This window comes from Mytilus edulis, chromosome 6 (genome assembly GCF_963676685.1).
Source record: "Mytilus edulis chromosome 6, xbMytEdul2.2, whole genome shotgun sequence".
Lineage (NCBI taxonomy): Eukaryota > Metazoa > Mollusca > Bivalvia > Mytilida > Mytilidae > Mytilus > Mytilus edulis.
The window spans coordinates 57,055,915-57,070,999 of record NC_092349.1 but is presented as its reverse complement, the minus strand read 5'-3'; the positions used below and the strand labels follow the sequence as shown (position 1 = coordinate 57,070,999).

The 15,085-nt window shown below is 34.3% G+C and overlaps 1 protein-coding gene across 1 annotated transcript; it reads right to left on the bottom strand.

Moving 5' to 3' along the window:
- Nucleotides 1–801: 801 nt before the first annotated feature.
- Nucleotides 802–6,630, bottom strand: LOC139526505 (hatching enzyme-like). Its single transcript, XM_071321658.1, has 6 exons — nt 6,512–6,630; nt 5,987–6,120; nt 4,942–5,017; nt 3,696–3,835; nt 1,911–2,153; nt 802–1,090 (listed from the first exon to the last, which is right to left on the bottom strand). Exons 1-6 carry the CDS (start codon nt 6,628–6,630, stop codon nt 909–911), a joined length of 894 nt encoding a protein of 297 aa, XP_071177759.1. The 3' UTR covers nt 802–908.
- Between the last annotated feature and the right edge of the window lie 8,455 nt (nt 6,631–15,085).

The following is a 15,085-nucleotide window of genomic DNA, read 5'->3' as shown; positions in this document are numbered from 1 at the left end:
TTTTGGCATTACTGAGGGTTGTACGGTGACCTATAACTATATAGATATTTTTTTTTTTTTTCAAGCCTCTCATAACTGACTATGCGGTATTGGTTTTGCTCATTGTTGAAGGCCGTACGGTTACCTATTGCTGGTAATTTCTGTGTGATCTGGTCTCTTGTGAAGAGTTGTAATATTGACAATCATACCACACCTTTTTTTATACCAACAAAGAGCTGTCAATGATATCAAGACATGGGGTGCGGTTTAGACCTCAATCAAACAGCTACCCAACGATACAAAATTATCTGAAGATAAATAAGACACACAAAACATTTTCAATGGTCAATTTGGTTTTTAAATCGTTAAGCGGAATTCAAAGAAGTATTGTGCATCGTGTATATACATGTACTACATCCTAACAGAAAACCGCCAACGTTGTAAAATTTTCAATTTCATCAAATTCACGCACATGTAAATTTAAGGAATCACGAATAGTATACCTTACTAGAGAATTTGCAGAGTACTTACCCTGCTGATATGCAAACTTGTCGTCCTACTCTCTATGGGCTTAATCATCTTAATTTGTCTGTTTGTCTTTTTATTTTTAGCCATGGCCTTGTCAGTTTATTTTCGATCTATGAGTTTGACTCTCCCTATGGTACCTTTTAATTCGTATTTGACCTCCTTTTTTTCAAATTATTGACTTACTCTTTGTGTTTGATATTGGCCTATTGGCTATAACTTTTGATTCGAGAGTCATTAATAAGTCTTGGTTAACACACCTACCCGAAAGCAAGCAGAGAAAACAGAACATTAGTCGAATTTTGTAATAACTGATAAAATATTATAAACATACATGTACCATTACTAAGAAGTACGAGAAACTATTTTATTCGTAATGATTAAATAACATTGATACACTCAGTCTATGAAATGTTGAAGACGTCAAAATGATACAAGATAGTTAGCATGATGAGTGAGATGACGCGATGTCCACTTATTACTTGTGATGCTGAACTGGTTGAACCTTTCGTGACCATATCATTGGTTGCTTCTGTAGTCATAGCACTTTGGCTTTCAGTGACGCCATCGCTTGTAGTTCTTGCACCTGTAGACAAAAATGTTTGAAATTTAATAAGGAATACATGTAAAGATGCAGAGTCGCTGATTTCAAACTAGTTTCATCATTAAAACATTTAATTTAGTTAAATAACTATATGATTGGTACAGTTGACACTTCGCTTTATTGACACAATGGGTCTAATGCACCATTAAGCAATCGACATAACCTAGAACTAAAGCTAACAACAGTACAGAGAAAGACATGTAAGAATGTGTGTGATACGTGTTTTTTTTTTATTCCATTACCCACAGTCTTTTCGAAAAGAAATCCCGAAATACATTTTACACACGGTGTGGCAAGGTAATATTATTGTTTTAATTAATCTGAAACAAAAAACAGTCTTAAGGTGGTACATATAACACTACAGGGATATAACGTTTTAATCACATTCTATATTGTTAAGGAAATATTAAGCTTCTCAAAGATCAAAATTAGCGTTTGTCAAATTTTTCTGATGAAGTGTGTGGTTCAAGTTTTTTTTACATTTTAATATTTTTTAAAAGGGTCAAAGTAAATATTTGGTCAAAATCTTATGAAAATTAAACGAGCCAAACTAATTTTAGTCAAGGTGTTTGGAACCACCTTACTAGAATGTTATAATTTCAATTAATCTAAAACTAAAGTAATACTTAAAATAATAACGTCAAATATGTCATTCTGCATCTTTTTGTGTATCAAAATTCATGACGAGCGTTTTAAGAGTTTTTTTACCTACATGTACATCACAACATCTTGCTAGGTACTATGACCGAAGTTTACAGAAACTAGTGACATGTGCACTAAGATGATTATCTTATTACTATACCGTAGTGAGCAACAATGGCGGCTCTATCGTCTGCTGGTATGGTATAATCTGCTACAAATCCTCCATAAAATGGATACATTAAAGCTGCTCGATCATTAGAATGGTCAAGTCCCAAGAGATGTCCTATTTCATGCGCACCAACAGTAAAAAGGTCTATTCCTGTACTATTAATCACCCATGTTTCACCTTCATCAAAATGGCACACTCCACCTGTCGGGAAGAATGCGTGAGCTAAGACTCCACCTGAAATATCGGACATCATTTTATTACTGTATGTATATGCTTGCCCCGTGCTAATGTTTGTTAACAATGTTGAAGGATACACATACGCAGGAAAAATGAAAAATTTGGTACTTTTGATCTAAACATTGTCACGTGGTTTATTTCTGTGCACTGTCTGCGAACTTGACATGTTTTGGGGATGAGTTCTGGTAGTACTTCATTTGCCACAGCGGCTTAACCCGGGTTAGCCCGGTCGACGCTTCCGGTATAGGCACCGTCGCTTCATTTGCTGTAAAATCAGCCGCCGGCGCAAATAGGCATACGCCGCCCTCGCCGGTCTTCACTCACCGGCAAGCAATCAACCGGTCATAAAAGTATGGCGGGAAGCGCAATTTTAGATAAATTATCGGAATTTAAAAGGTGAAGATTGATTTTTGACAATCAGACTAGTATATTACATGATACTGCATTGGTCCACTATGACGATATTAAATTGCCATACTACATTTTATTTTCAAATTTATAAAATTATCTCCGTGAAACGTTTTTATGATGAATTAGGCCTCGGAAAAAAAAGATTGCATTTTAAAAATATATATTTATTGTTAATAGGTTCATCTTTTATATTCCCTAGCTTAGAAAGCAAAAAAGTATAAATTTGAACTTCTGTCGCCATTTTTAAATCAGCCGGTTCCACTCGTTTTATTTTCAGCCATATTTAACCCGGTCACGTGATAGGGCGAACCGGGCATAGCCCGACCTAGAACAAATGAAGCAGCCCCTAGAGTTTCACAAACATGATCGATACCGCGATGTTCTTTGTGTGCCTGTCCCAAATCAGAAGCCTTTGTTTAAGAAGCTGTCGTTAGTTGCTGTCTGTCATATTTGCCTTATAAATCTTTTTTTTAAACATAAGGCCATCAGTTTGTTTTAGCTTTAATCGTTTCAAATTTTTTTTTTATGTTGGAGCGATGTTTAATTAGCATTTTCTTTTATCTATTCGACTATTCGGTATGTTTTTTTTTCTGAATGCAATGTAAATTGACCAGTTGTTTCTCGAATAATTATACTTAATTTTGGTCTTTGCTAAATAGTTACAATAGTTTGCAATAATACAAGATCTTCCGATATTTTACTGAAGTATTTAATCGATCTTAATTACAATAAACAAACCAAGAACATTTATTGTAAAACTGACAGTGCTCAGTTTTGCATTGCTAAAGTTTTTAAATTTCTACATGTAATCGGTATTATTTTCACGAGATTTTATTTGTTCAAAGTCAGGAGCCTCTGACCAATGTTAGTCTTATATGTTTTTCAATTTTAGTTCATTTATATAATTTGGAGATTAGTATGACATCCATTTCCGTCGGCTGTTATCTACTCTTTGGTCGGGTCGTTGTCTATTTGACATATACCTATTTCCCTTCTCAATTTTATACATGTCACATATTCTTAAACTAGCATTTTTCACAAATCAAATGTGCAATGGTAAAACAAACCTCTCGCAAAAATTCACCACTTGACAGTCTTTCTGAAATCTCTTATACATACATATCTTACCTGCTCCATCAAAAGGAGAACCATCATTATGATCCCCAGTTTCAAACGATATTACAATGTCACTGTTAGAACCAGAAGTTTCTGTAATCTCAATATCTGCTACATCTGTCCAGAATTTGAATGCTCTAGCAAGCTCAGACCTAAAAAAAAAAGAAGATTTTTTTCTCTTATCAAGCAGTGGCTGATCAAGAACTTTTTATAAGGGTGCCCGCTGACTGACCTAAGGGGGTCCGCTCCAGTTATGATTCAGTGATTCCCTATATAATCCACCAATTTGAAAGTTTTCAACACGGATGGATACGCCTTTGTCAAGGCCTCCTGTGTTATCATGGTCATACATTATTTTATTTTTGAATATTGCAAGTTCTTGTTCTAATTTATTATAACGATATAATTTTGGAAAAGATGCGTTATCATTAATGTGAAACTATTTTTGATTAGATGGTATAAATATTAAATTGATGATTCTAACATGACGTCCTTCAAACGCTTTGAGTACTGTCACACCCGTGGTAAAATATGAATATATTGTTTTAGGCTCTTCCGATCGTACTCCCACGTCATATGCCTTTTTCTGAATGAGCTACCTGACATCAGAGTACATGTATAAGCATTTTAGGGGAAAATACACGCTTATGAAACCGAAAATCATCACAACAAGAAAACGTTAACAAAAGATGCTAAAATGTGTTATATTAGCCATTTTAGTATACATATGAGACGTATAAGTACAGTAATCATTTAGATTCATCCAAACTTATCTAAATATGTTATTATGAATAGTGTAAGCATCATCATTTATTTAGTTTGGTCCGTTATTTTTCGTAAATTTGATAGTGCGTTTATTAACGGGAACCGCAAACAATGCCATCACCTAGAGCGCTTCGATCCAAAACAATTGCCGTATTTGTCCTATTAGAATCGAAGTAGTTCATGGGGGCTTGAATATATCGCTATCGCTCAGGGTAAAATATTTGTCATAAAGGGCCAACCCGTGGTAAAATCACTATATATTCAAGCCCCTATGAATTATTTCTTAATCATTTTTTTACGAAGATACATGTAGGAGCCAACAAGGAGATGGAAAAATCGCAAATGTATAGCTGACAGGATTTACATGACGTCTCGGGATTTCATTAGATAGATGTTCTTTCCAAAGCAAACTACAATGTACATGTAGCACCAAGATTTTAAATCGTTTCCTATGAGTTTATAATTTAATGCAAATAGAAAATACAAAATGTACCTGGCTGGAGCTGCGGATAAATCAGATGTAGTACTTGTTATTCTGTATGTGAGAGACTTTTTGTTCCATTTCGGACCTGAAATATAAAGAAAAATATCATTATTAAATTTTAATAAGACTAGTGTGCCTGCCATGGCATTTTTGAAAGCAAGTCATTTGAGTCAGACGTTATACATTTACTGTGCTAATGCTCAATCATTCATGTACATTTTGTACTTGGAATGGGTTTTTAAATTTTGAATATTTTGTTGTTTTTGACGAAAGATGCAAGTTCTATATTCAATATAAATAAATAGACAGCCCTTCTTTATACACACAACTGTTTATACATTTATAGTGCCTTTTTCAGAACTAACACTTAACAACACTTATTTAAATAAACTGATTATATTTACAACGGATGTACACGATTATTTTCTATCATACATTTTTAAGTAATCAAAATTAATCCCGTCTTTAACGATAACTATATTTTATCATACATTAACCCTTGATAGAATATATCTTTGTCCGTATGAAAGAAATTGAAGTAATCATGTTAGACTAGACCAGAGTCATTTCATAACTGTATCTATCTCAGCTAGTGCAAACAAGACTGATATATCAATGTAATGTTCGGTCAGTTAAGAAAAAAGAAATAATTGACCCCACCAAGACCCTCATACAACAAAGATTCAAAAATTGATGCCTCATACGATACACAATCGGATGACTGAAGTATAAAATAATGTTTTTATGGGACATGCATAGCTAAAAGTTTTCAATAAACTATGGTTGAACATTGAATGCAATACTGCCTTTAAATCAGTAAATAATAATAAACAATGCGTATACTTATAATCATGTTCAATCTTTCGTGTGTGTCGTCACATTAATGTAATATTCTACATCCCCTTGTATGCATGTAATACAGAGAAAATGCAACACATACTTCTAAGATTAGTCACAATATCATCACTCGACCTCAGGTCTCGGGACATTGGTAGTAATATGAAAAACGATTCAACAGAATATGGATATGATGACAGCGATTTAACAAATATACCTAATACGAAAGGTTTGACCTCTCCCATAGGTATTTTAGGGTCTGGAAGGCCACAACGTGGTCTGTTCATCAACTCCATTGTCGCATCGTCAAGAGTGCCGGTTACGGTTAAGCTATTCCATCGTTGAAATTCCCTAAATATATATATAAAAAAAAAAGAAGAAAAAAAAAACGCTCTATAAATGTGTATGTGTATGTGTGTCTTAGTTTATCGTTTGGTAGCCTTTTGTAAGCGTAAAATGTCATTACATATAAATGTCATTACATATAATGACTACATGATACGATGTGCAACTTATTGCTAAAATGTGTCCTCGGGAGATTTTGAAAAAAAAGAAGTGATACTTGACATGTTTTCGTCGCAGCAGAAAAATCTAACGGGTCAATTTTAAAATGACTAATCTTATTTTGATTAAAGATCGGGCATATAATTTATGTTGCTAAATTATAACGTATGGATATTACATTATACATTGTTGTAGCTTGATGTTTCATGAATTCTCTATTATATTGTAATGTATGTACCTAAGCGACACTGCACTGCTTGGAGCAGAACCAAATGTCCCGCCAGTTCTTTCAGTGACATTTTGTTTTTCCATGTATCCAAATTTCTGTAGGTATTCCTGTGAAAGAGATGAGAGCATGAGTAGAGTGTAAAATAGAAACAAATACTTTAAAAAATTGTTCATGCCACACATAACTTAAGGTGGTACCTAACACTACAGGGAGATAACTCTGTAAAATCAGCTAAACGTTTTAATTACATTGTGTTTCAAGGGAATATTTTAAAAGCTTCTGAATGATCAAAATTAATGTTTGTCAAACTGCTATATAACCAGTGTAATTTTTCCGATAAATTGGTTGATTCAATTTTTTTTTATATATATTTGTCAAAGGGTCAAAGTAAATACTTTGTCAAAATTTTATGAAAATTTAACGAGCCACATTTATTTAAGTGAAAGTGTTGGGTACCACCTTAATGATGTTCATAATATGTTACGCTCTCAGAAATTTAATATATCAATCGTTTTATACCTTGAAATACTGATCGATAACCACATCAAATAAAATTGAGAATGGAAATTGGGAATATGTCAAAGAGACAACAACCCGAGAAGAAAACAGCCGAAGGCCACCAATGGGTCTCCAACGCAGCGGGAAAATCCCGCACCCAGAGGTGGTCCTCAGCTGGTCCCTTTGAAATTGTGTACTAGTTCAGTGAAAATGGGCGTTACACTAAACTCTAAAACATATAAATGAACTAATTGAAAATTCAAAAACATACAAAACTAACAAAGACCAGAGGCTCCTGACTTGGGACAGACGCAAAAATGCGGCGGGGTTAAACATGTTTTGTGAGATCTCAATCCTCCCCCTCTACCTCTAGCCAATGTAGAATAAAGAAACACATATAGCAATACACACAGTAAATCAGTAAAAAGTATACAACTTGTAAATTATTTTGTATACAAAATGTAAGACTAATTTTGGAGGTATTAGGGCAACCACCACTGTCTGGATATTATACAAAACAAATGAATACTTCTACAACTTCGTAATGTGTGCATATATTTGAGAGAGAAAGAAAAAGAAAACAACAACACTTTACTGTAAGTGTTACATTGGTAACAAGACAAATGTGCTCTGAATAATAACAAATTCAAACACTATTTCATACTCACGTCCAAATTGAATTCGCTTGTTTGTCGGGTCCCTCTATGAACCGAATTTCCATTTGAAAAAGAATATATAAAACAAAATATAAAACAGTTGCAAAATCTCATATTTGATTAGTATTCTTTCACAAGTTTTTATTTCTTGAAATAATATTTGTGTATGTCCTGTTTTGAAACAACTTAATATATTTCTTAGTCCAAGATCCTGTTTGGAATGATAGATATTTGGTCATGTTAAATCAAATCAAATGTAATACGTACATGTATGTAAATCCGTTACTTAAGCTCGATGTGATTTAAAAAGGAGGATTTATTTTAGCTCAGCATACTAACACTTTGTGCAGTGCCCTAGCAAAGAGTTTATATTATTATAATAACATTAATATTCTAATAATTATTTTTTGCTCTTGCCGTTTAATTGAATTATTTTGATTCCTTAAAACAGTTTATTTTGAAGTCTCTATTGTTATTTATTATAGTCAATGATGCGAGTCATAGTCGTGTGTGTGGTGGGGTAAAAGGGAGGGGGTGCCTTGACAAAGTAATGCAATGCTGTTAAATAATATTACATTTAGAAATCAATGTTTTTTCCGCATCAGAAAGTGTCCAAATAACAAAAGTCTTTCATTTAAATAAAAGGAAAAGGTCGTAGTAGAGTCGTCAATAATGCAGCATTTCAACGACGAAAACTATCTAAAGACATTTAAAGGGAAACATGTGATCATAGTCTTTAGTCTTTTTTCAATATTTAAATCTCTAAATAGTCACGTGTTTATAAAAATATGAAAAAATCCAAGATCTGGCGTCAACACAAAATACTGATTTATCATATCACTACAATATAATAGTAATTACGGCGAGGTTGATTTTCCTGTCATTTATTCATCATCAACGCACGAACTTGTCTCTGTACATTAATCTCAATTTCAGGTATAGAGATGGGATTTTTTTCTGTAACAAGTGCTTTTGGCCATCTACAAGAACTTCTGGTCATCTGTAGACTGGTTCTCTGTCCTTTATCTATTTGGCTGTTATACCCGTGTGTTGCAAGGGAGAGGACCAGACTACGGTCATCTGATGTTCAGTACTTCAGTACTTTGATTATGTTTTAACAATTACTATGTACAAAGAAACTAGATGTTTCCAAAGTCGCGTTTAGTCGCATTTTTTTTTCAAAGGTCGAAACGCAAAATTGCGAAATTACGGAACCGAAAAACAAGCAATCGTAAAAATAGATAGAATTAATTTCGCATTTTTCCGATTTCGCGTGTTCATGTTTTCTCGGTTTTAAATTGTCAATCGCTTCCCACTTGTATCAATCATCGTGAATCTGTGATCTGATTTGATCATGCTTAACAATTTGAATATAACGTGACTATATATATATATTGTATTATTGTCAAGTACATATTATATTTATTTAATTGTTAGTAAATAAACTTGTACAATACGACTTGAAAAATAGCTCTAGAACATTTGTCAAATCTTATTGTATCAGCTTCTGCTAACCAAAATTACAATAAGAGATTTTCGTAAACTCGAGTTGTAAAGTCTAGTTTCTCGTACAGGGGACGAACAGTAAGTCATGTGAAAGCTCTTACTAATACAATTAGTTCAACCAGATATGAACCAGAAGCTAGTACATTTGTACAAGCCATAACATTATTTTATTCAATCGCCATGACATACCTGACCTGCTCTACAAAATGTTATTTAGTCACCCTAAGTATTCTGTGCTATGATCCAAAGATAGAAATTGAAAACATAATGCATATGAAGAAGATTACAGATAAAATCAGCGATGCGTAAAAATATTTTGGCACAATTAAGCAAACTGGAGGTTTTAATGTATAAATAAATACTGCATGTACGTTGAAACAAATAGACATGGATTCCTTTGAGTGCGCACTGTTCCTCTGGTATTTATATACTGGTTACTTGTATTTTCGTTGCACTTTGTCAAGCATTCTATATAATTAAAAAATCAAAAATCATAAAGTATATCTGCATCAAACTCTCATACAAGTCATTATATTTTTAAAAGTGTAAAATTTATAAGTTAAGCCACTATGTATACTATAGGTCTTTTTGTTGTTATTGTTATATTTGTGTGTATATAAATCTAATGTTTATATGTGTGTAATAGTATTATTTGTTGTTGTTGTTATTATTATTATTAATTATTATTATTAGAAGTAGTAGTAGTAGTAGTAAGTAGTAGTAGTAGTAGTAGTAAATGTAGTAGTAGTAGTAGTAGTAGTAGTAGACTAGTAGTAGTAGTAGTAGTAGTAGTAGTAGTAGTAGTAGCAGTAGTAGTAGTAGTAGTAGTAGTAGTAGTAGTAAATATGTAGTAGTAGTAGTAGTAGTAGTAGTAGTAGTAGTAGTAGTAGTAGTAGTAGTAGTAGTAGCAGTAGTAGTAGTAGTAGTAGTAGTAGTAAATGTAGTAGTAGTAGTAGTAGTAGTAGTAGTAGTAGTAGTAGTAGTAGCAGTAGTAGTAGCAGTAGTAGCAGTAGTAGTAGCAGTAGTAGTAGTAGTAGTAGTAGTAGTAGTAGTAGTAGTAGTAGTAGTACAATGTAGTAGTAGTAGTAGTAGTAGTAGTAGTAGTAGTACAACAGATGACATTGATCAGTAACAAAAATTGCAACCGGGTTTCAGTTCGAACACCCATCATTAAATTGTGGTGCACCAGATGTGTACCAAGAATTTCAAAGATTCAAACAACATGTTGAGTTTGCATTCAAGAGTCCCCTAGTTAAGGCAGAGCCTGCTGACCGCGCAGGTTGGTTAGGACTATGGATTGGACAACAAGGACGTGAAGTCTACAAAACTTTTGTGTGGCAAGAAAATGAACAAAACAACCCTGACATAATTCTAGGAAAACTGGAAACATATATCCGCCCTAGGACAAATAAACGTGTAGCCAGATTTAAAGCATGTCAAAGGAAACAGACTGAAGGTGAGAATTTTGATAATTTTGTTAAAGACCTTCGACTATTATTGATGGATTGTGACTATGGAAACACCGAAGATATCTTGATAGATCTGATAATCAGTGGCATAAAACATTCAAAAGTTCAAGAGAGAATGCTTGACAAAGGCTCAGATTTGACTATAGCAAAAGCTATTGAGATTGGGCAACAATTTGAACTATCACAAAAACAACTCAAAATGATTCGTGGCGAAGAAATTCTACGCGTCAGTGAACAGTCTTACGACAAAAAGAAAGATCACAAAGGTACAAAACAACAATACCGTAGACCGCCTGTAAACACTCAAAATAACAATAAACAAGATAAAAGAAGACAAGATACCTATCATCATGATCATCAGTCAAAATGTGGTAATTGTTGAACAACGCATGGAAACAACAGATGTCCAGCAAAAGGCACAACATGTAAATACTGTAAAAAGCCTGATCATTGGTTAAAAGTTTGTAGAAAGATACTTAGAAAAATCAACATGATTCAAGAAGTAGATCAGAGCAGTTGTGATAGTCAATATAGTGGAGATGAATTATTATGCATATCAACCGTAAAAGCCGAGACTTGGCGAAACTCAGAAGATAGATGAATTGTAGACGTTCACATCGGTGACAAGGCACCTCTGGTCAGAATTGACACCGGTGCAAAGTGTAGTATAATTTCCAAGAAATCACTCAATAAATTAGAATTAAAGAGTAAAATGTTCGAAATTACCGATTCGAAGAAAATTCTGAAATCGTACACAGGACACAAGATTCAACAGATTGGTAAAATAAGACTTCCGGTTATATTCAAGGATCGTGAAATCTATGAAACTTTTGAAATAGTCGACATGGAACAGGACAATATTCTCAGTGGCGACTTTGCAAAGAGTTTGAATCTCGTGAAAAGAATAGACACAATTGACACTATAGAGGAAATTGCTAAGCCAAATGAATTGTCACATGACTTTCCAGAACTGATAAAAGCTTCAGGAACATTACCAGGTGAATATCGACTCACAATAGCTGAAAATGCAAAGGGTGTAGTGCATGCACCGAGACGACTTCCTGCCGCTATTACAAATGTAAGGAAAAAGCGATAACTGAACTTAGAAACATGGAAGAAAACGGTTACATAACAAAAGTTAAAGAACCGACAAAGTGGGTCAGTTCCATGGTAGTCGCAGTCAGAAAGGACAAAGTTAGAATTTGTATCGACCCGAAAGATCTGAACGAAGTGATTCAACGTGAAAACTATCCGTTAAAGACAATTGAAGACGTAATACCGTTGATACCAGATGCAAAAGTATTTTCGGTACTAGATGCTAAATCCGGATTTCTACAAATTAAACTGGAAGAACCGTCTTCATATTTGACAGCTTTCAATACTCCGATTGGCCGATATAGATGGTTACGCTTACCGTTCGGAATCAAGTCCGCACCAGAAATATACCAGCGTATTATGGATAAGATGCTCGAATGCATTATAGCAGCTACCGCTATTATAGATGACATACTTATTGTAGGCCGAAACATGGAAGAATATGTCAATATTTTGAAACAAGTGGTTGAACGTGCTACAAAACATAACTTACGTTTAAATTTTGATAAATGCTTTGTAAGAAAAGCGAGAGTTGCGTACATGGGTCACGTTATCACCGATAAAGGACTCGTACTGGATCCTGCTAAAATTCTGGCCGTAGTCGAAATGCCTGCTCCACAAAACAAGGAAGGTGTTCGTAGATTCTTAGGACTTGTTCAGTACCTTTCAAAGTTTATACCAAATCTCAGCCAAGTGGACGCTCCGTTGAGGACACTATTAAAATCTGATGTTTTATTCATATGGGAATACGAACAGGAAAAGAGCTTTCATGAATTAAAGCTTTTGTGTAGTACAACGCCAGTTCTTGCATTTTTCGATGTTAAGAAACCCGTTGAAATCGAGTGTGACGCTAGTCAAGAAGGACTAGGCGCCGTTTTAATGCAAGAAGGTCGTGTTATTGCATATGCATCTCGTTCCTTATCCGAATCTGAAAAACGTTATGCACAGATTGAGAAGGAGATGCTCTCCATAGTGTTCAGTACTTAGAAGTTTCATTGTTATATTTGTGGGAAGAAAACTATCATACATAATGACCATAAACCGCTAGAACAAATTTTTAAAAAGCCATTATTAGCAGCACCGCTTCGTATACAGAAAATGATGTTAAAATTACAATGGTACGACATTCAAGTGTGTTATCGGAAGGGAAAAGACATGAAAATATCCGACGCTTTATCGAGAGCGGTCTTGTCCGTTGAACACAAATCCGAAGAAGGAGATATCGTCCAGGACATGATTTGCATGATATCAGTCAGTAAGGACAACTATTCTGAAATACAAGATGCAACGAAATCCGAATTGTGTGAACATCATGAAATAATTCTTAATGGGTTGCCAGATCTTAAAGTCGAAACTCTGTTTGAAGTCCGAGAGTACTGGGATTCTCGTGATCAGTTATCTGTTCTTGATGGAATTATTTACAAGGGACTAACAATTGTGATTCCACCCAGTTTGCGTGACAACATGTTAAAACTCATACACAAATCTCATCTTGGCATGACAAAATGCAAGAAACGTGCTCGAGAAGTAATGTACTGGCCACGTATGAATACAGAAGTTGAGCGATACATTGAAGATTATGAGCTTTGGGCGTCTTATCAAAATCAGCAGCCAGCTGAACCGCTTAAACCTACTCCGACCCCGGATCTACCGTATATGTTAGTTGGATGTGACTTATTTGACTTTCAGAGTAAAACTTACATACTTACCGTGGATTATTATTCTAAGTACATTGATGTGTTACCGTTGAATTCAACCAATACTACAGCTATAGTTGAAGCGTTAAAATCCATATTTGCAACACATGGAATACCAACTACATTACGTTCAGACAATGGACCGCAGTTCAGTTTATCCCAGTTTAAGAAGTTCAGTAAGGAACTCGGAATTGACCACCATACATCCAGTCCACATTTTCAAAGTGCAAATGGTGAAGCCGAAAGATCAATACAAACCGTCAAAAATCTCTGGAGAAAATCTGATGACAAACATTTGAGCCTATTAGATTACCGTACTACACCATTAGAAGGAATTGACTTGTCGCCTTCCCAACTACTAATTAGCAGACGAACGCGAAATACTCTGCCTGCGTCAAAAGAAGTGTTGAAGTCTAATATGCACAACTTAATGAATGTAACAAGACACTTTGACCGCGAGAAAGAAAAGCAAAAGTTTTATTATGACAAACGCAGAGGAGTGAAAGAATTAACAACTTTAAATGATAAATGTGCCGTGCGTATAACACTTTTACCCGGCTCGAAGGAATGGAAACCAGGAACTATTGTCAAGCACAGCGACAAACCGAGATCTTATATTGTGCAAAGGTCCGATTCAGAAAACAATCGCTTGTATAGGAGAAATCGTAAACACTTGCGTACTTCTACCGAAACAGCCTCCAAGGACATTTACCGTGAGTCAACAAGTGACAATTTCGAATTAAACAATCTTCTGAATAGAATGGAGACCGCCCCGAAAGAAGCAAATGACAATAAGCTAAATGTATGTAAAGAATGCGACGAGGAAGTGATGCGCTCAGATGTGACAATGACTAAACTAGGAAGGCTTGTCAAGAAACCAGAGAAACTTGATTTGTAAAATTTTAGAATGAATTAGACTTTTAAGTTTTCTCATATTAGAGTAGAACTTTATGAGCGAGTTTCATTTTTTTTTTTAGTTTTTATTAGAATAGACTTTAAAGTTGCTAGTTCCGAAATCCAAAATTTTCATATAATGACAATTTGATTTAATTCAATTTGTGAGTGCGATTTGAGACTTTTAAAATTCTTCAATTAGTCTCATTTGTGAGAGAAAGAGAGATGTAATATCCTTCAATTGTTATCATGTAGTTTGATGTTATCATGTAGTTAATACTTATGCATAGGTGACTTCGTTACCTCCCCCATCCTTGTAACTTCACTTATTAAAAATAAAACGTGCAACTCAACTGTGGTTGTTATTACAGTTGTGACAGCTTGTATAAGTGTTTGGTATGACTAAAAATGTTCACTTCTGTTCTATGAACTATGAACAACAAAGTGATTTGTAAACAATATTTCCGTTCTACATTAATACTGTATACGTCACAGCTAAATTAGTTTCTTTTACCTGCGTACATTATTTCATTTGGTGGCATTTTGTTCTATTTTGGGGTTTTTTTCTGAAATTGTTTAACATATAACCCCTTATTAACAAATTTATTCGTTCAGTGTATGTTCACTTGTGTTAATATATCTATTGATTGAGTTAAGCCATTTCGATTGATATTTCATAGTGTGTCCTTTTATGTTGTGATGTTACACTATACTTTTAGATAAGGGCGAATGTGAGTACCTAAAAAAGTAAAAACCCGCTGCATTTGT